General features: G+C 40.0%; 1 protein-coding gene across 2 annotated transcripts in view; it reads left to right on the forward strand.

Annotated features, from left to right (window-relative positions):
- Window positions 1-21,091, forward strand: part of LOC126455670 (sialin-like) — a 159,432-nt gene that overhangs the window by 74,558 nt on the left and 63,783 nt on the right. For both annotated transcript variants that reach the window (XM_050091441.1, XM_050091440.1), the window contains exons 3-4: window positions 253-483; window positions 16,099-16,183. In XM_050091441.1, the coding sequence (XP_049947398.1) occupies window positions 253-483; window positions 16,099-16,183 (316 nt within the window). The remainder of the gene's footprint in view (window positions 1-252; window positions 484-16,098; window positions 16,184-21,091) is intronic.

Here is a 21,091-nt window from a genome sequence, read left to right on the forward strand (position 1 = left end):
AGAATTTGCACTAGAACAAATATTCACATTGGTGACATTTTCACTTGCTTGAAAATGAACATTTGTCCAGCAAGTTCAAGATTCAGCATTTTCTTGCGCATCTAATCACACAACTATTTTGGTGTTACTTTTATATAATAATGTGGAATGATAAATAGATATTATGTTGTGCATATTATCATAGGATTCTTCATTTATGAGTATTATTTGATATGAAGCTCTCATGACAGCAAATCAACTCTTATTTTTCAGACTCGGTATGATTGGGATGAGTATCAGCAAGGCATGATCCTTGGGGGCTTTTTTTCTTGTTACTGGTCATCTCAAGTTCTTGGTGGAGTCTTAGCCCAAAAATTTGGAACAAAGAAAGTGTTTGGGCTGTGCACATTGGCTATTTGCCTACTTTCTATATTGATTCCAGTGGCTGCAACCATTGATTATAGAGCTGTTGTAGTAATCAGATGCATGCAGGGATATTTTGGGGTAAGTAAAATAACCATTATATGATATTACCTACTTTTTTATCAGGGTACCAGATCTGCTAAATGATTATCCAAGATAATTTTCTACTGCATACATGAAGATAAACTTGACACTGATGTTTAAAATTAATGTATTTAATTATAATTAATATTAACTGATTAATGTTATAATCTCCCATAAATTTAATTTTTTAAGTTCTGCTGCACCTTTATCACATCTGTGAGAGCCATTGAATATAATTCATCCTAGGTAATGTAAAGTGTAAAAAGAAGCTATACGCTAAAATACAGATAAATGCACAAATATTGTATGACTTTTGATATTAACAACCATTTTATTATTTGGCATGGGAAAAAACATTCATCACCATTCAGGGGAAGTGTTGAACTGTAGACAGACACATAAAAAAGATATTGAGCATTGTGAAACCTTGCTACAGTTCCCATCTTCAATTTATTTGTTTTTCTATAGTACAAGTAATACATATACCCTAAGTAAATTCAGTTGTTAAATTCTTATCTGTGTTGCTGTGATAAACTAAACTTTGTAATTCAAAACTGGAACAAAATCAAATCAGGAAATATCATTTTACTCCCAGGGGGTGATTACCACCAGGTTGGGAACCACTGATCTAGAGGAATTCTTTCTAACCACTCAGAGTGCTAAGCCTCTCACTTGATTCAGATTCACTAACGACATCTTCATGATCCGGACCAAGGGTATGGACACCTTGTCCACTTTTCTCCAGGACCTCAAAACCTTCTGCCCCATCCACTTCCCCTGGTCCTCCTCAGCCACCTTCCTTGATGTTGAGCTCCTTCTCAAGGATGGCTACATCAGTATCTCTATTCACATCTGATCTACCAACTGTAATGGGGAAACCTTGGCACCCCAAAATTGCCAATAATGATTTTAATGGAAAGACTGGATCCCAGGGTTTTATATTGTCAGTAATATTTATTGCACACAAAATGATTAACTCATGAAAAGTTCCAAAATTAAAACAAACAATGAACTTTACATGAAAATATAAAGGTTCTCTAAACTTAAACAAAGTCTACAATTCTAGAACAATTCAACAAATAAGTGTCCAGATAGAAAAATAATAATTTGATTTAAAGGAACTTCAAAATTTGTTTAAATGACTTTAACAATAACTCCTTTTAGTGGGAAAGAGATCAGTAAGTGACACTCCATTTCACATGAACGAATGAACAACAATTTAAGAAATTAAAAAATGTTCGAATGAACAATGACAATTCCCAAAATTTATTTACAGTAGATAACAAGCCTATAGAAAGAACAAGAGGATGGCAGTAAAGGGCAAGAACTCGATCCAGGAAAATGAGGGGATTACAACCCTTGTAATTAAAATAGTTTTGAACAATATGTGATAATTGGCATTAGGGGGGCAAGTGACCCCCATACTCTTAGTGAATACCACAGATGAAATTCTTCATGCACACCAACATTTTTAAGAAACCATATGAATCTTTTCTCTTTTAGAATTGTAAAAATTACAACCACAGCAAAAAAAAAAAAAAATACCAGTCTCAATATACAGCCTGAAGGTATGGTAATATACAAAATTAAAACCTTTTCTTTAGAATTTAGTGATCATGTGGAGAGCACAAGCTATTAAAGCAAACATTCCAAAATAGTGCCAATGACTTTGAGAGGTAGTGAAAAACAAATAAAACTTATTTGGTGTATGAATTCTGTGCACAGAGTGTCCTCCGATAACACCATCACGCACAACAGTAGACACAGTTAATGCCTCACTAGCACAACTGCTCAACACACACCGGAGGAAAAAAACAGTGTACTGATAGACTACAGGCATGTGAAACAAGGATCACAAGCCTCAACCAGATTTAAACACTCACAGTTGTGCACAACAATACAAGGCCCACAAGCAATCATGTTTAGCACAGATACCTGGAGTTCTGAGCATGCTTTAGTTCCAGACACTAGGACAAAATTTGAAATAAAAAATCTTACCAGCATAATCTGATACAAGATTTGTGCACTGTATGAAACCACAACCCAACAATAGGTTGCCCAAAAATTCCTTAACAACCAATGAATTAATCAGCCACAAAAACCAACAATACTCATCTTCTTGCACACTGCACCTGCCAGAGGCAACATCTGTCCATTAACAACCTGACATCTCTGGAGTGAGGTATTTAACAGAAGCATTTTACAGATCACTCTAAATTCACAATACCACTGATAATCCAACAAGAAATGCTGTTATCTGAATGAAGCAAGTTGCACAGAAACACAGGTTGGCATCTGACCTACAACTGATCTAATATGTGCACAATGCTTGGTGACCTAGTACTCCTACCTACTTCCCACATTTCATGGCAACTGCTGTTTGGACAGGGCTCATGCTTCACTGGACAATCACACATTAAATGGCCACCATGACTACATCGGTAACAAAATCTGGCTTTAGACTGATCGAGCAAGGTGCTTCGAGACTCCCTCACATTGGCATAAGGACAAGAAACAAACTCATCAAGTTTCTCATGGCTTTCATCAGCAAAATACAACCCTTCAATGGTAGGCACCAGGCCATGCAGTTTCACTAGAGTGGTCAGCTGTGCTACAAAAAATTACTCATGAGTGGTCCTCCAGTTTCATATCCTCCAAGATATTCTGAATGATCTCAACTTTGGTAACCTGAAGTTCTAAGGCAGAAATGGTCACATGAATCCCTTAAACAATATCAGCCAAATGTTCCTGAGATGATTGCACACACCGGAATCCTAATTTTCAAACTCACTTTTAATATGAGGAGGCGATTTAAGCTGGATAACCCATTTCCTCAAATTGGGCAGTGAGCCCTGGCTTTATAATATGTCAGAGACACCACACTCCACAAACCCCAAGTTAAGGGATACAGCAGTTGGATGATAAGCTGCTGTGAAATACATTAGGCTACATTTGAAGGCTTCTTTAATCAGGATGGTTCTTAGCTATATTCCATGAAAGTCTTTTCAGTTGTTTAAATTCCAATAGCTAAATGAAAGAAAAAAAGTTTTCCACCAACTTAGTAGTACATAACAGCTACATCAAGTTACGTAGTACTGGATTGTGGAGCTGGAAAGGATGTAAACCGACGTGAGAGAGAAGATACGTTTATCTTTTACTGTCGACCAACAATGATGATTTTTGTCTTTAGGAGCTGCCCATTTCAGCACCTACAAAGCAGAAAAATACTGATTGTTACTCAGCTGTAAAAGATCAACAGATAGTCCCGTAGACTTTTTGTAGTTTTTTGAGTTCTACAATTCAGTAGTAAACCAAATGATATTGCCCTATTAGTTTAGTCAGGTTATTGCAAGAGAGCGCAATGGCTGCCAACTTGATTTAGAACTATCGCCACTGCTTACTGCTTATGTTACCTAAATTAGCTATACGTATACTAGAAATAGTCAATGATTGTATGTGTGAACTAAGAAAATAAACACATAAATCGCATAAGTGAACAAAATATCAAAGAGAGTAAAGAAGTCAGAAGAATAATTCCAGATTGAAACTCAAAATCGCAAGTGCATTATTGCATTGCCAAAATCTTGCCACTGTAATAATATTCATGACAATACACCTATAGTAAGAATTCACAGAATTCGGGGAGGCAACATCTCTTGGAACAATTTGGTGTTTCGCGCCGAAATGTACACGTGTGAATGTGGAGACAGAGATTCGAACGTACCGTGTCTACTAACGAGATCTAACATTTGAAAAGTTGAAATAAAACTTGAAATCTAAAAAAGATCACGATACAAAGAAAGCTCTTAAAAGTAAAAAAAAAAGACTTTACTGCCCCTGTAAGTTTAAAAGTGGTATTTTTTTAACCAAGCGTCGTTTTGTCGAGAGACCGGTAAGTAAACGAAATTAATACATCTACAAATGATAGAGTGTGATATTTATGTACAAGTAAGCTACCTGGACAATGTAGGTAAATATCAAAACAACAATATCATATCGTAGAGTCTAATCTCAGTTAATTTTCTCCGAAAAATTCGCAGTACAGACGCTACCGTCAGCGACGTTTGCCCGTCAGGGTCGCCGCACTTGGGGTCACACCACGAACCACGCGCCTCACGCTCGCGATTTAATGATGCGTGTGTCAGTACGCCATCTTCAAACCACTGCAAGATATAGGTCTCGTAGGAAATATTAATGCATCGTACTAAATTCATAAGCAATTATGTAAAAATGCGATATAAAATAAATAGGTAACTATTCTTTAACTATGATACGCTAATTAAAGACAGATTAGTTTTAATATTTCATATAATAACTAATTATTTGAATGGAGGAACTGGAAGGAATGACGCCAAACAGAAGAGGCTTAACCCAGGTATAGCGAAAGTACGCTGATCTACAAAGGATAGCTTCTGTTAACTTATTTATTTATGTTTGCTTAGCGGACCCCCGATGCGAAGACGCTTGGATCAAAATACACTGAAGAGCCAAAGAAACTGGTACATCTGCCTAATATTGTGTAGTGCCCCGCGAGCACGTAGAAGTGCCGCAACACGACGTGGCATGGATTCGACTAACGCCAGAGGTAGCGCTGGATGGAATTCACAACATGAATCCTGCAGGGCCGTCCATAATTCCTTAAGAGTACGTGGAGGTGGAGATCTCTTCTCAACATTATGTTGTAAGCCATCCCAGACAGGCTCAGTAATGTTCATGTCTGGGGAGCTTCGTGTACCGCGGAAGTCTTTAAACTCGGAAGAGTGTTCCTGGGCCATTCTGTAGCAATTATGGACGTGTGTGGCGTGTCGCATGTCCTGTTGGAATTGTCCAAATTCGTCGGAATGTAGAAAGGACATAAATGGCTGCAGGTGATCAGACAGGATGCTTACGTACGTGTCACGTGTCACCTGTCACAGTTTTATGTAGGCCACGCAGGAGTCCCATATCACTCCAACTGCAAACGCCGCACACCATTGCAGAATCTCAATGTAGACAAGTGTAATGTGCTGCGAATACACAGAAAGATAGATCCTTTATCATTTAGCTACAAAATAGCAGGTCAGCAACTGGAAGCAGTTAATACCATAAATTATCTGGGAGTACGCATTAGGAGTGATTTAAAATGGAATGATCATATAATGTTGATCGTCGGTAAACCAGATGCCACACTGAGATTCATTGGAAGAATCCTAAGGAAATGCAATCCGAAAACAAAGGAAGTAGGTTACAGTACGCTTGTTCGCCCACTGCTTGAATACTGCTCAGCAGTGTGGAATCCGTACCAGATAGGGTTGATAGAAGATATAGAGAAGATCCAATGGAGAGCAGCGCGCTTCGTTACAGGATCATATAGTAATTGCGAAAGCGTTACGGAGATGATAGATAAACTCCAGTGGAAGACTCTGCAGGATAGACTCTCAGTAGCTCGGTACGGGCTTTTGTCAAAGTTTCGTGAACATACCTTCACCGAAGAGTCAAGCAGTATATTGCTTCCTCCTACGTATATCTCGCGAAGAGACCATGAGGATAAAATCAGAGAGATTAGAGCCCACACAGAGGCATACCAACAATCCTTCTTTCCACGAACAATACGAGAATGGAATAGAAGGGAGAACCGATAGAGGTACTCAAGGTACCCTCCGCCACACACCGTCAGGTGCCTTGCGGAGTATGGATGTAGATGTAGATGTAGATGTAGCATAGCTTGATATTTGAAACAAACGGTTAACCACAAGAAAAACTCGACATGCGCAAGAAGCTCAATAGAAGGTTCAGTAATTCCTTGCAATAAATGAACAAAGCAGTTAGGTAACCTAGTAAATTCTTCAACAATTGACCTACACACCATCCCCTCTCCTACTTGATCAATGGTCAGTGACAAGTGATTAACAATCCCAGCCTGATCTTTGTTCGCTGCTGTCCCTCATCTAAGGAGAGGATACCCATGGCTACCTGTAATGCTTCAATCTGATTAAGCAACTGGTCAACTAAACTAATCTCCTCAGTATTTAATTGTAACTGTTTCAAATCTGTGAGATGATTATCCCAATACATAAGTTGGGCCTGCACTCAATACAGTGGATTGACTATCTTCAAGAAATGCTACAATGTGGTGCAGCTCGACAAGGACTGAGGAACAAACATCAGTTGCTGAACCTACTTCACCAATGCTGTCAGTCAGACATGAGGCTCAAGGCTTCATTGAGAACAAGACATATATGAGTTGCCAGATTAGACATGATTCTTCCACCAGGTTGCCAGCTCATCTTCAGCTCCATCTGCAGTTGGTCACACTCAAGAAAAGGTATACCTAGACATGTTCTGGTCTCCATAATGGAAGGTATGTTTCTGAAACAGTAGAATAATAAATAGAATCTTCTACAATGTAATGAGTACAATTCAGAAAGCATTAAACAATAGCTCAAGATATCTACAAGGAAAAGGAAGACCCCCTCCTCACTGAGCAAACACACTCAGAGACAACCATCTGTATTGGGGAAATATCAGCACCCCAAAACCACCAATAAGGATTTTAATGGAAGGACTGGGCACCATGGTTTTGGATTGTCATTAACATTTATTGCACACAAAATGATTCATTCACAAAAAGTTTCAGAATTAGGATGAATAATGAACTTAACATGAAAATATAAAGACTCTCTAAACTCAAACAAAGTTTACAATTTTGAAACAAAAATTTGATAATATAAGCTTTCAGTTAAAAAACAAAAAAGGAACTTCAAAATTTCTTTGTATGACATTAACAACAACCACTTAGTGGGCAAGGGAGCTGTAAGCAACACTCCATTTTACATGAACTATTTAATAACAATATAAGCAAGTAAGAAATTGTCAAATTTATTTAAAACAGATAACAAGCCTAATGAACCATGAACCTTGCGGTGGGATGTCCTACATGCCTCAGCAATACAGATAGCCGTACCACAGGTACAACCACAAAAGTAACGTATGTGTTGAGAAGCTAGACAAGTGTGCGGTTCCTAGGAGCAGCAGCCTTTACAATAGTTGCAGGGAAACAGTTTGGATTATTGACTGATCTGGCCTTGCCATACTGGTACTGTGAATGGCTGAAAGCATGGAGAAACTATAGTCCTAATTTTTCCTGAGGGCGTTCTGCTCTACCATATGGTTAAATGATGATGGTGTCTTCTAGAGTAAAATAGTCCCCCATTCAGATCTCCGGGCTGGGACTACTCATGAGGACATTGTTATCAGGAGAAAGAAAACTGGCATTCTATGGGTCAGAGCGTGGAATGTCAGATCCCTTAATCGGGCAGGTAGGTTAGAAAATTTAAAAAGGATAATGGATAGATTGATATTAGATGTAGTGGGAATTAGTGAAGTTTGGTGGCAGGAGGAATAGGACTTCTGGTCAGCTGAATACGATTTTAGAAATACAAGGTCAAATATGGGTAATGCATGAGTAAGTTTAACAATGAATAAGAAAACAGGAATACAGGTAAGCTACTATGAACAACATTATTGGAGCCAGGATAGACATGAAGCCCATGCCTACCACAGTGGTACAAGCTTATCTGCCAACTAGCTTGGCACATGATGAAGAGATTGGAGAAATGTAAGATGATGTTAGAGACATTATTCAGATAGGTAAAGGAGACAAAAATTTGATTGTGATGGGGGACTGGAATTCAATAGTAGACAAAGGATGAGAAGGAAAAATAGTAAGTGAATATAGACTAGGGGCAAGGAATGAAAGAGGAAGCCACCTGGTAGAATTTTGCACAGAGCATAATTTAATCAACACTAACACTTGGTTTAAGAATCATAAAAGTAGGTTGTAAATGTGGAAGAGACCTGGATACGCTGAAGATTTCACATTTATTGTATAATGAATAGACAGATTTTTTAGAACCATATTTTAAATTGTAAGACATTTCCGGGAGAAGATGTGGACTCTGCCCAGAATTTATTGGTTATGAACTGCAGATTAAAACTGAAGATAGGAAATTAAGGAGATGGGACCTGGATAAGTTGAAAGATTCGAGATTGTTAAGAGTTTCAAAGGGAGCATTAGGCAACAGTTGACTAAAGCAGGGGAAAGGACCTTTAGGAGATAAAATGCTGAAAGCAGCAAAGATAAAATAGGTAAAAAGACAAGGCATAGTGGAAATCCTTGGATAACACAAGAGATATTGAATTTAATTGATGAAGGGAGAAAATTGAAAAATGCAGCAAATAAACAGGCAAAAAGGCATACAAAAGTTTAAAAAATGAGATTAACAGCAAGTGCAGAAAAGCTGAGTGCCTAGAGGACAAAAGCAAGGATTTATAAGCATATTTCATTAGGGGAAAGATAAATACCACCTACAGGCGATTTGAAGAGGCCTTTGGTGAAAGGAGAGGCAGCTGTATGAATATCAAGAACATAGATGGTAAAACAGTCCTAAGCAAAGAAGGAAAAGCTGAAAGGTGTAAGGAGCATATGGAGTCCCTGCAGAGGGGAAAGTAATATTAGAGAAAGGGAAGAGGACTAGATTAAGATATGATACTGAGAAGAATTTGACAAATGTCCAAAAAATCCAAGTTGAGACAAGACTCTGGGGGTAGATGACATTCTGTCAGAACTACTGATAGCCCTGGGAGAGGCAGCCATGACAAAACTCTTACACCTGGTGTGCAAGGTATATGAGACAGGTGAAATACCCTCAGACTTCAAGAAGAATGCAATAATTCCAATTTCAAAGAAAGAAATTGCTGACAGGTGTGAAAATTACTTAACTATAAGTTTAAGAATTAATGGTTGCAAAATACTAACACGAATTCTTTACAGAAGAATGGAAAAATGGACAGAAGCTGACCTTGGGGAAGATCAGTTTGGATTCTAGTGAAATGTAGGAACACCTGATACTGACCCTACAACTTATCTTAGAAGATAGGTTAAGGAAGAGCCAACCTACATTTATAGGATTTGTAAACTTGGAGAATGCTTTTGACAGTGTTGACTGGAATACTCTCTTTGAAATTCTGAAGGTATCAGAGGTGAAATACAGGGGAAAAAGTGCTATTCATAACTTGTATAGAATCCCTACTGCGATTATAAGAGTCAATGGGCTTGAAAGGGAGGCATTGGTTGAAAAGAGAGTGAGGCAGGGTTGTAGCCCATCTCCAATGTTATTCAAAATGTACATTGAGCAAGCAGTAAAGGAAACAAAAAAAATTTGGAATAGGAGTTTATGTTCAGGGAGAGCTGTATCAAACCCATCTTCAGACTGAAGACAACAACAACAACAACAACAACAACAACAACAAGCCTCAAGGGGTGCAACAATACTTATAATAATTTGCCCCTAGAAAGTACAGGATGACGGTAGTAAATGGCAAGAACTCAGTCCAGGGAAAAATGAGGGGATCACAACCCCTGCTTAATAAATTAATTGTGAACAATACATGATAATCACTATAAGCTGGGGCAAGAGACTCCCATACTCTTAGTAAATATCGTGGGTGATGTTCTTCAGGCACACCAACATTTTTAGGAAAGCGTTAACATATGACCCTATTTTCTTTTAGAAATTTAAATAGTACAACCACACTAAAATAAATATGCCAGTCTCAATGTACGACCTGAAGGTATGCTAATATACAAAATTAAAACCCTCTTCTTTAATATAGAATTTAGTGACCATGTGGAGAGCACAAGCTATTATAGCAAACATTCCAAAATTGTGTCAAAGACTTTGAGGGGTAGTACAAAATGAATACAACTTATCTTGTATATGAATTCTATGCATGGAGTGGACTCCAATACATTGTTGCACATAGTTGATACACACAATTAATACCTTGTTTGTGTGACAAATGGAGGGACAAATAGAATACCAATAGACTATGGGCATGCAGAGTGAGGATCACAAGCCACAACCAAGCCCAAACACTCATGTTCTTGTATCACAGTACAAAGCCCACAAGCAATCAAGTTTAGTGTAGATACCTGGAGTACAGAGTTTGCATTAGTAAATATTAAATTATGGACACCAGAAGTCCGTATACATCAAACCAAATTAACACAACTAAGCCCATAACACACCAAGGAATCACTATGCGATGACACAATTTTAATTGAGTGTAGAGAATACAAATTACAAACATATAGAGGGTTACAGCCAAACCAAGGGAACAAGAAATTCAGATCTTAAAACACCTTGGTCAAAACCATCCCAGAATTGCCATAAAACTAGGTTCCTAACATTGAATCGTAGATCTACCTTACAGTCATTGCCCTCCAGAACATATCTGGTGGAATACAACTCTGTCAGCAATACACAGTTCTGCCTGGAACAGACTGAGAGAGGTTAAGACACCAAATATCCACAATGATCACAGATTTGCAAGGTAACAATGACATTGAAACAACTCAAACCTTAGTGTGGATAACTTGAGTTAGTATTCAGCACCACTCTGAAATTAATGGAATGTAACACTGGCCCACACAGTAAATCATAAGTACGAATTCAGAGTTCAGGATCAAACAGCAAACTGCACTTACAACAACTTCAGGATAAACACACCTGCAGATATACAGGCCAGAAAACATATTCAAATAAAATTTAAGCACAGAAAAATCATCTTAAAACATTTCCAAGATTCCACGTCTGCCAGCATAAATCCTCCAGTTGACTGATAAGTGAACCAGGTCCACACTGAAATAGCCATCAATGGCTCCCAAGCACCTTGGCTCCCCATTTAGTCCATAACACACCACAAGTACAGCAAATGGTGGCCAAATCAACGACCACCTCACAAGACACTTGCTAGGCTCATACCGTATTTACTCGAATCTCAGCCGCACTCGAATCTAAGGTGCACCTGAAAAATGAGACTCGAAATCAAGGGAAAAAAAAATTCCAGAATCTAAGCCGCACCTGAAATTTGAGACTCGAAATTCAAGGGGAGAGAAAAGTTTTAGAATGCACCTCAAAATTGAAACAAAGTTGGTCCATTGTAACATGAAACACAATTTAGGTCCAATGGACGAAGATACAGCTACAGTAGTTTGGTTTGAGGTGTAATCTTAACAGTTAAGCTTTACCAAGTAGCCACTGCTATGTGTCAGGTGCTCTGTCCGTGTTTATACGGGTACCCTTTTTCACATGCTTTGTCTTGGTATGAATCGATTGCTTATTTTGCTTTGATCTGACACGTGCTGTTCTCTTTGTTATAGGTGTTTACATCACTCTAAGTTGAAAATGCATTATTGTACTGTGTCATGCATTGTTTGTCGCATTCTGATAATGAGTGTTTACAACCTGTCACTGCTCCCGGCATGGCTTGCTTTTTTGTGCTCTACCGCCACTTACAGTAAAAAAAGAGGGGAATTGTATTATAAGTGAAACAATGGCAAGAGACTGCTACTTGTTGTTACTTACACTGCTACTTTCTTTGATAATGATCAACAAGAACAAAATAATAGACTGCGTATGATAGATGGTGTTCTGAACGAGAGTTTAGCGAAAAATTTTCTCAGTTTGAAAATCTTTGCAGACGCCTCTTTAGTATGTTACATTCTGCACAGAAATTAGAGTCATCTTAGATTTAAAAATCTAGTCAGTTGCTGTGCTTCATTTCTGACTGTATCACTAGTCAGAATAAGAATAATACGAATGTAAACGTGACATGATATGTATATTCTTCCATGTTTGCTGTTGTCTCACTCTAGTTTTGTAGTTTATTAGGCAGACAGGATTTAAATGAGATAGCTGCAAACACAAAAGAACACATGGCATAATGTTTACATTTTTCTACCTTTTCTTTTAATTTATTTACTGAGGCAGAGGTTTTGGCACCAGTATTTATCTTTGTAACTGCAAAGCATGCCTGTGTAGTGGCAGAAGTTAGTTGTGGCGGCACCTACTGACATTTTTCAGAACTTCCGCTTACTCTGCACTCTATTCTAAGCCGCAGGCAGTTTTTTGGATTACAAAAACTGGAAAAAAAGTGTGGCTTAGATTCGAGTAAATACGGTACTTCTCTCACCTCTCTCCAGTGACCACTTTCCTCTCCACCAGAGCACACCACCTCCCGCTCAAGCTGCAACTGATGATCAAAGATCAAAGCAGAGGTTAACATTCCTCTCATGACTCAGTATCATCCAGGATTGGAGCAACTGAATCATGTTCTTTGCAACAATTCTGGCTACCTCTTGCCATGCTCTGAAACAAGAAACAGTGTCCTCACTATCCTCCTCACCCCTCCTACAGTGGTATTCTGCCACCCACCTCATGCAGGTTAGGCATTTTAACCACACTGCCAGAATATATACATTCCCAATGAAAATCACACACTCTTTTGAGATTGTGCAGGTAGCAAATGAATGCCTTATGGATCATCCCCAGCTTGCTGTGGTTCAATCACCACCAAGGGGACAGAATTCTCTTTAGTCCTTAACCTGCTGTCGATGTCATGATTCTTCACTTTCAGACATGTCAATGGCCTCTGAGCAGCCAGCCACACTGCATCAGCATAAGCATATTGTCCCAACTGTTTCATGACTCCCTAACTTGAAAACCGTCCAGATTACTGGGCACACTGCACCCATTATGGAAGGCAACTCCATGTCTGGGCTTGCCTCTCTCATCATTTGTCTGTTGTCTCCAATGTTCTCCTGCTGGATGCAGAGATGGATATCCACCAAGTTGTCATCCCGACTACTTTACGCCGTCATGTCCTGGAAGTCCATAATTGGGGACATTGTGGTACATCACCTATGAAAGCCCTCACCAGGCAACATGCCTACTGGCCAGTACTGAACAAAGGTGTGGAGGTTATGGTGTGCAACTGTTCTGCATGTGCCCAACATCAGGCTACTCCACCTCAGTCTTTCAGCCCCTGGCTCACACCCTGTCACCTCTGGGACTGCGTTCATCTGGACTTTGCTGGTCCATTTTTGGGCTCTCTGTGGATCGTTGTCATGGATGCTTTTTCCAACTATCCATAATCGGTTAGCATAGCATACACTGCCACCACACTCAATGTGTTTATCCAGATTCTTGCCATTGACAATGGCTCACAATTCACAGTGAAGGCCTCTGTACAATTCTGCAATGCTAGTGGCATCAAGCCCCTGTTTAGCCCAGTTTTCACCTATCCCCTAGGGGTGAAGTGGAGCAGATGGTGTGAACATTAAACAACTAATGTTGAAAGCATTGGGTGCATCCAACACCACAGAGGCACTGATGGTGTCCCTGAGCACCTACAGGACCACCCTCCCTTGTCCATGACCACAGCTCGTGGAGTGCCTCTGTGGGTAACAGCCACATACTCTCCTCCTGGCACTACAGCCCTCAGATGCTGGATCCAATATGCTGGTCGATACCCCCCACCCTCCCCCCTCAGGAGTTCAGTGGTCTGGGCACATTCATATGGAACAAAATCTTCACGGATGCCAATTGCAGTGGTTGCCACTCATGGGTGGCATCTTTTGGTAATTGATACTCCAAGAGCTTTGGAGTGTTGACACATCAATTAGCTCCATACCCACTACTGACTGCACCACCGTTGGTGGGTCACTCGGAGTTGGAGTGGCTGCACTTGCAAATCTCTCTTCCACATGGGTACTCTTTGTACTCCAGGGCACTGTTGGCAGTTCCAGTGGATGCAAGTGGGGAGGTACGGCCCTCACTGCAGCATTCCTCCACTCAACAGTTATTTCCCTTACTGTCATTTTGCAGCACATTGCCTGATGACCTGCATTCCTCCTCCTAGCTGACACGCTACTCTGCTAGGACATGAACTGTACCAGCAGTTCACCTTCCAAAACATCACCTACGGTGCTTCAGGCCCTGCACATCCATGTTGGGGGGGGGGGGGGGGGGAGGGGGGGGGGGGAGGGATTTGGCATCCCAGCCTGGCGAGCTTGAAAGCTCACCAGAATACGTGGACCTAGACTACATCTGCTAGGGAGCACTGCAAAAAATTGTGAGTGCCACTCTGACCACCTGCTGTGTGTGGACCACATCCCTCCACACTAATTTATCAGTGCTTGCAGCCACACTATAAAGCTAGCAGCACAGGGCCCTGGACCTCAGTCATGTTTTGACTGCACTCTCATATTGTTCATGTTACTTATCATTGTTTGGTTCCTGATATTGCTATGTCTAGGGTCTCAGTTTGGTTCAGCCTCTGCACTTGTTATTCCACCATGTTGTCTTATTTGGCTGTCCATCACTGTTGTTGTCTTTCCATGTTTTTGGCAGTTCATTGTCAGCACCCTCAGACAGTTGGTCAGTGTCTCCTGGTAATGTCCGATTGTGGTATGCTGTCAGTGGCTCAGAAGGGAGTTCAACATGCAGCATTGAAAATTTGTGATCATTTGCCCAATAATATAAAATATCTGAGAGGTAGCAAAGCAAGTTTTAAATATAATCTAAAATAATTTCTCCTGGGACTCCTTTCATCCCATGGATGAATTTCTATTTAAAATTAGCAGCAGATAAAAAGAAAAAAAAATTAAGTGCAGTTGCATGAATAGGATTATAAAATAATGTGTTCATTAATGTTAACACTAATCATGTATACATATCCTATAACCTGAGTTTTCCCATGTCATTTTGATAAAATAATCATTCAAATGACCTATGGATCATGTAACTAACTAACTAACTGACTAACTAACCCACTCAATCTATGCAATATCCTTGTCCATCCTATTCCACCAATGATTCCAATCCTTGCCCCATGTCTCATATCCTTGTCATATACCTACATGCAGGACCTGTCCCATACATCCTCCCTCTACCACCTATCGCCATCCTGTCACAGGCATCTCTATCAGGGACATCTGTGAGAGAGGTCATGTGATCTATCAACTTAGTTGCAACCAGTGTGCTATATGCTATGTGGGCATGACCATTAATGAACTGTCTGTCCACATGAACAGCCACTCACAAACGGTGGCCAAGAGGCAGTTGGACCACTCAACTTCAAAGACAGCTTCACAGCCTGCGCCATCCATATTATTCCTGCCGATACCAGCTTTTCTGAATTGCAGCATATCCTTTGGTCTCATAACATACCTGCATAGTAGTTTCCCCTTCTCTACTTCTCTCCTCTCCTCCTCCCCCCCCCCTCCCCCACATGCATACACATCCACCAGCACCACTATCCTGTCCCCACCATACAGCATGCCCCTTCCCACTCCCACAGGCAGCACTAGTATTTTTCCCCATCCTTCTCCTGATATCCCTCCCTTTTCATTTCCCATATGTACCCTGTACCCCACAACCTATCCAAACCAAGATGGTTTTCTCACCTCGCTGCTAGCCATTGGTGACCAGAGATGAAAGTGGCTTTGTGTGTGTACGAGTTTTGAATGTGTGTGCATTTTGTTTTGTCCACATCTGATGACCAACTTATTCCAGTAGCTAAATAATAGCTAGCAGTCTTTTCTCAATGTGCCTGTCTCCCACTCAGTGCCTCTTCTATGTGGTGAGCAGCAGTCTATTGCTTTTTCATATTGCTGTAATGTTTAAGAACGGGAATCTTAAACAGAGTCTTACCTTTATAAAACAAAATAGCCTTAAAAATTCTGATCAAACTGCTTGTTTAATGACAAATTCTGTTCTTGGATTTTAGGGCCATGCACTACCTTCATTGCACTGCATGACTGCTAACTGGATACCTCCAAATGAAAGAAGCAAGTTTGTCACTGCGTATGTTGGTATGTTAAAATTTCTACATATTTTTTATAGTTATGCTAGCTGATTACTAGAGTCATCTGCTATTTATCCCAGTCTTGTGGGGAACGATAGGGATAGGAATTAAATATGTCTAAAGTGGTAAAACAAACTTAGTTTATTTAAATGTGGTGCCATACCCTCACAGTGTTCTTCCTAAGTAGTAAGCCATATGTGTATAAAGTTCTGTACAACTATTCTTGCATCTGACTCCTCTTCCCTCCCCCACTGCCACACCCACCCCTAGGCACATAGTAAGTAGTACACATACCAAATTTGGTTATAACTGCTGCTAGCAGAGTTTTGCTTTCCATGTTACCCCTTCTTACTGCCACCACCACCCTTAGGGGTTAAATGTCATCAGGACTGTCACCTGTTAGCGCAGTAACCCCAGACACCATGGGTTTGATGCTAATGTTATTTGTTTATAATTATTTTATATCTCACTACCTTCACTACTGTATCTATGTATCTGGATGCTAAGTATGTCTTATTACATCACTATTTTTTTCCATTTGGTATGTGTTATATATTTCAAGTATGGGTGAATTTTCTCCAGGTGTTCCGGAGCTAAACACACATTGTCAGTACTTTGCTAGCCTCATCCTCGCTCTCACAAATAGATGTAGCCTATCCCTATACTATTTTCTCCTGTGAAAGCTGTACGTTTACCAAGTTTTGTCAGTACAGTATTGCTCCAGACATTCAAACACACACACACACACACACACACACACACACACACACACACACAAAGAGAGAGAGAGAGAGAGAGAGAGAGAGAGAGAGAGAGAGTTGTCTGTGGAAAATCCTTGGGAAATTCTCTAATGTTCCATATCAGTTTCTTTCATTGTTACATTAAACTGTTAATAGAAATGCATATATTAAATGGTGTGCAAATTTTTCTTGCATTACACAAATTTTAGAGGAGTCTCTAAAGAACACTGTTCCTAAATTTCAGAATTGTTTGTTCTTTCATCAGGGAGAAAGGAGAGACAGGTTTAGGGAAGTTGGCAAGGAAGGGCAGGTCATGCAAACTCAAGATTGAGAGGGACCCAGCTGGTGTGAGCACAAGATGAAGGTTAGGAATAGTATTTTCATTTTTAAATGTGTCTCTTGGCAGTGCTTGATTTTGCCCCCTAAAGATAAGGTAAGGTCAGCAATTCTGACTCCTCCTAATTTTTCAGTTTCCTCTAGTGAATTATGAATTCTTCAGTTGATACAAATTTTAGAGGTACAAATTTATGCCCCAGTATATTTGGTGTGATGTCTTGGGAGTGGCAGCTGTATACCATAACAATGAAGTGGTATCTTTGTGCCATTTGATTATAAGAATTCAGGATCATAAGATGGCTGGATGAGGGTCAACAGAATGGCAGAAAGGAGCTACTGTGTTTGGATGTGCCCATGGCCACATTGTAAGTCAAGTTGCATTATTTTTTGGTATATCATTGTAGACCCTTCAGTGATATCTACAAAGTACTTTGTACCACTCATAGTAATGTAAAAACAGTAGCCGTCAAGAAGATCCTATCTGACAGTGACCAGAAATAGCTGTCACACTTTGTCAATAACAATCAGTTTTGAACCAGAAAGAGATTGCTGCTGCCAGTGATTACAGGTTCATCTCAACCAGTTTCTGAGTGAATATTGCAGAGGAAACTACATACAATGGTCTTTTAGCATCAGCTACTTTGCAAAAGGCCATTATTCTCAGTGGCACATAGAGTCACATGTCATCGATTGACCAAATAACATAGATACTGACAGTAGCTGGCTGGAGGTGTATGTAGTTTGATGAGTCACAATTTTGACTCTTTTCCGTTTATGCAAGGTGTAAGGTGTACTGACAGCCTAATGAGGCAGTTAATCCATAATATGTGGAGGACTTAGTTCATGCTGGAAGTAGTTCTGTGATGTTATGGGGGAGCAGGGATTTCAAAACACAGTTTGGATCCACTCATTCAGAGTACCATGAAGGTGAACTAGAATGTTTGTTTCAACATTTTCAGCAACTGAGTGTTTCCCTTTCTTTTACAGCATCATGATGAGTATGGTCACTCTGATGTTACGAGATGACAACTGCAGCGTTCACATGGCTGCACACAAAAGTTTCTGGTTTGGCAAAGACTGAGACACCCCATTGCAGCTCAACTGGCTTTCCAAATCATCTAGTCTTAATGACATAGATAATGTGTGGGACTATCTGGGAACAGCAGGTGAAATACAGCAATCAACATCCTTGCTGTTTGGTAGCTCTGTGTGACCTAATCCTGAAAGAGTGGCAGCTGGATAGGGCATACCTGATGAAACTTGTGGACTCTCTTCCTCACCCCTCACCAAACTGAGGCCATTGTCATGGACAGAGGTAGTGTTACACAATATTAACATGATGTTTTGTGGTGATGACTAGTTTTTTGTGTAATGTTCTTAGCAAATCCAAATTTTTATGGTGTGCGTACTTCTGCATTAGTAGTAACTACAATGACAGGAGGCAAAAATAAAAACTCTTCCTTCACAGAGATTGGTACTCATGTTCCCCATGGCTCTATCAATGGTCCATGTTTTTCAATATCGCTGCCTCATTTCATAGATCAGACCATCAATGTTCTGCTGATGACACATTATCTCACATTAGAACATCTAACTGTGGATAAGCATACACGGGAATTACTAAGACTTCCACTCCACCAATTCTTATAAAATAGATTACTCCATACTCCAATAAAAACACAACTTGTTTTAGGGTTATCCAAGGGGATGAAAATATATCTTTCAAACTTTTGCAATGCATATTGATTTCAAACTTAATTGGGCTGAAGATTACAATGTGCCTGCAAGAAGACACACTACAACCCTATAAACTGCAGAAATTTAGACATGGAGTTGTAAGAACTGTCTTAGAGCCAAAACACTGATGAGCCAAAATATTATGACCATTTGTTTAATAGTCTGTTGGCCCATCTTTGGAAACCAATACAGCAGTGATTCTGTGTGGCATAGATTTGAATAGTCGGTCCCAGAAGTAAGTGGCACCAGGTATTTATACAAAAGTTATACAATCCTTGTAAATTATGGGACAGTAGTTCTTGGGCACAGAGTTGGCATCTGAAGCTTGCTAGGTGGGTTCCATCAGGCTAAGATCAGGGAAATTTGGTGGCCAAGGCGTCAGGGTGAGCTCACTATCATGCTTGACAAACCACCTTAGCATGAGTCTGGCTTTGTGACTAGGGCAGATATTCTTCTGGAAGATGCCATCACTGTCATGGAAGGTGTGTAGCATGAAGTAATGCAGGTAGTCCACAATAATATTCAAGCAGTCTGCAGCAGTCAGGGTGCTTTCAGTGAGACATGGAAGCCCAGATGAATGACCCTTAAAAACAATGCTTTCCCCAGCAGCCTGTGTCCGTGCTGTGGTCTATGTTTCGAGCAGCTGTTCACTTCAATGACATCATATCCAAACATGGCCATCAATCTAGTGAAACAAGAAATGTTATTCATCCAGCATAGCAACACATTTCCATTGACTCATAGTCCAATCTCTATGATCTGGTGCCCACTGCAATTGTAACTGATGATGTACCTCGATTACATATGGGTTGTCTGCTGTGGAGCACCACGTTCAGCAGTGTCCACTGAGTAGTGTGCTCTGAAACACTTGTGCCTGCATCAGCACTGTATTCTGTCACCATATTTCCCACAGATTGCCATCTATCCTGCTTTACAGAATAGGCAACTGTCCAACCTTCATGTTCTGTGAAGAGGCATAGTTGTCCAGCACACTGTCACCTTTCAGTTGTTTTGCTTTCCACAGTTGCTCACAACAGTAGGCAGCAAATGGGCAACCAGGTTCATGGTTTCTAAGATGCTCAGTTCCACGTGTTCTACTCTGCTTATATAGTGTCCTTACTGCATCATGTGCCTGCAAAGTAACAAGACAGCATTCAGATTCATAGTGGATAAATTCATGATGTTTTTTCTCATCAGATTATTTTGGACTCTTCCAGTCACATATTTCATGTGGTCTTCTCATTTGGGAATACACTTCTCACATTACCAGCATTTTAAAAATACAAAAATGTAAAGTTCAAGTCTTGACCCAGGCAGTACTGTTTCCATCTATTTTAGTAGACTCAGGCTACTGATTGTTGTAAATCTGTACATTGACACCTGTCTCTTTGTCAAAACAATTTTGTGAAACCTGATGTCATGAAACAGATTTGTGACTACAGTATCAGAACAAGGCAAGCCGCAGCATTCAAAGGGACACTTGCAAAAAAGTGGGAATCCATGCAAAGTGAATTATCCCAAAACCCATATCAAAATTGCCGTGCCATTAACCTCTAAGATTAAGTAATTCCGTTTTATAATGTAAAAGAATTCTATGAACGTAACAATGCTGATATCAGTTTTCAGGTTACCACAATAACTGAAGCCGTGGTCTCACTCATTCTTCCAGTATAAAGCAGAGTACAGTAATTCAGTTTCAGAGGAACAAAAAGAGACATAGGAAATATTTTATGAAATTATTCCTGTTGCTTGAGCTCCACTTTAATATTTTGACTCTTCAAATAACTGATTTATGGGACTGAGACAGTTTTTGTTGTGGTGTTTACATAAAGGTTACACTTTATGGCACTGTTCGAGGACCCAAGTGTGTGTCAATAATTCTGAACTCAGAGCAAGGATTGAATCAGTGACTTTGGTAATTTTGTGACAACACAGATACTGACTTCTTAGATTTGTTCCAAAAGGCATTAAACTGCAGGAAATACTTGAATGTCTAAGGGGTACAATACACATCAGAGGCTGTTGCCAGTATAGCTATGGTGTATTGTTTTACCAGAATAATTAACTCTCACTGCTATCAGGATGATCGCAGCTGCAGAAGA

This window comes from Schistocerca serialis, chromosome 2, assembly GCF_023864345.2.
Source record: "Schistocerca serialis cubense isolate TAMUIC-IGC-003099 chromosome 2, iqSchSeri2.2, whole genome shotgun sequence".
NCBI lineage: Eukaryota > Metazoa > Arthropoda > Insecta > Orthoptera > Acrididae > Schistocerca > Schistocerca serialis.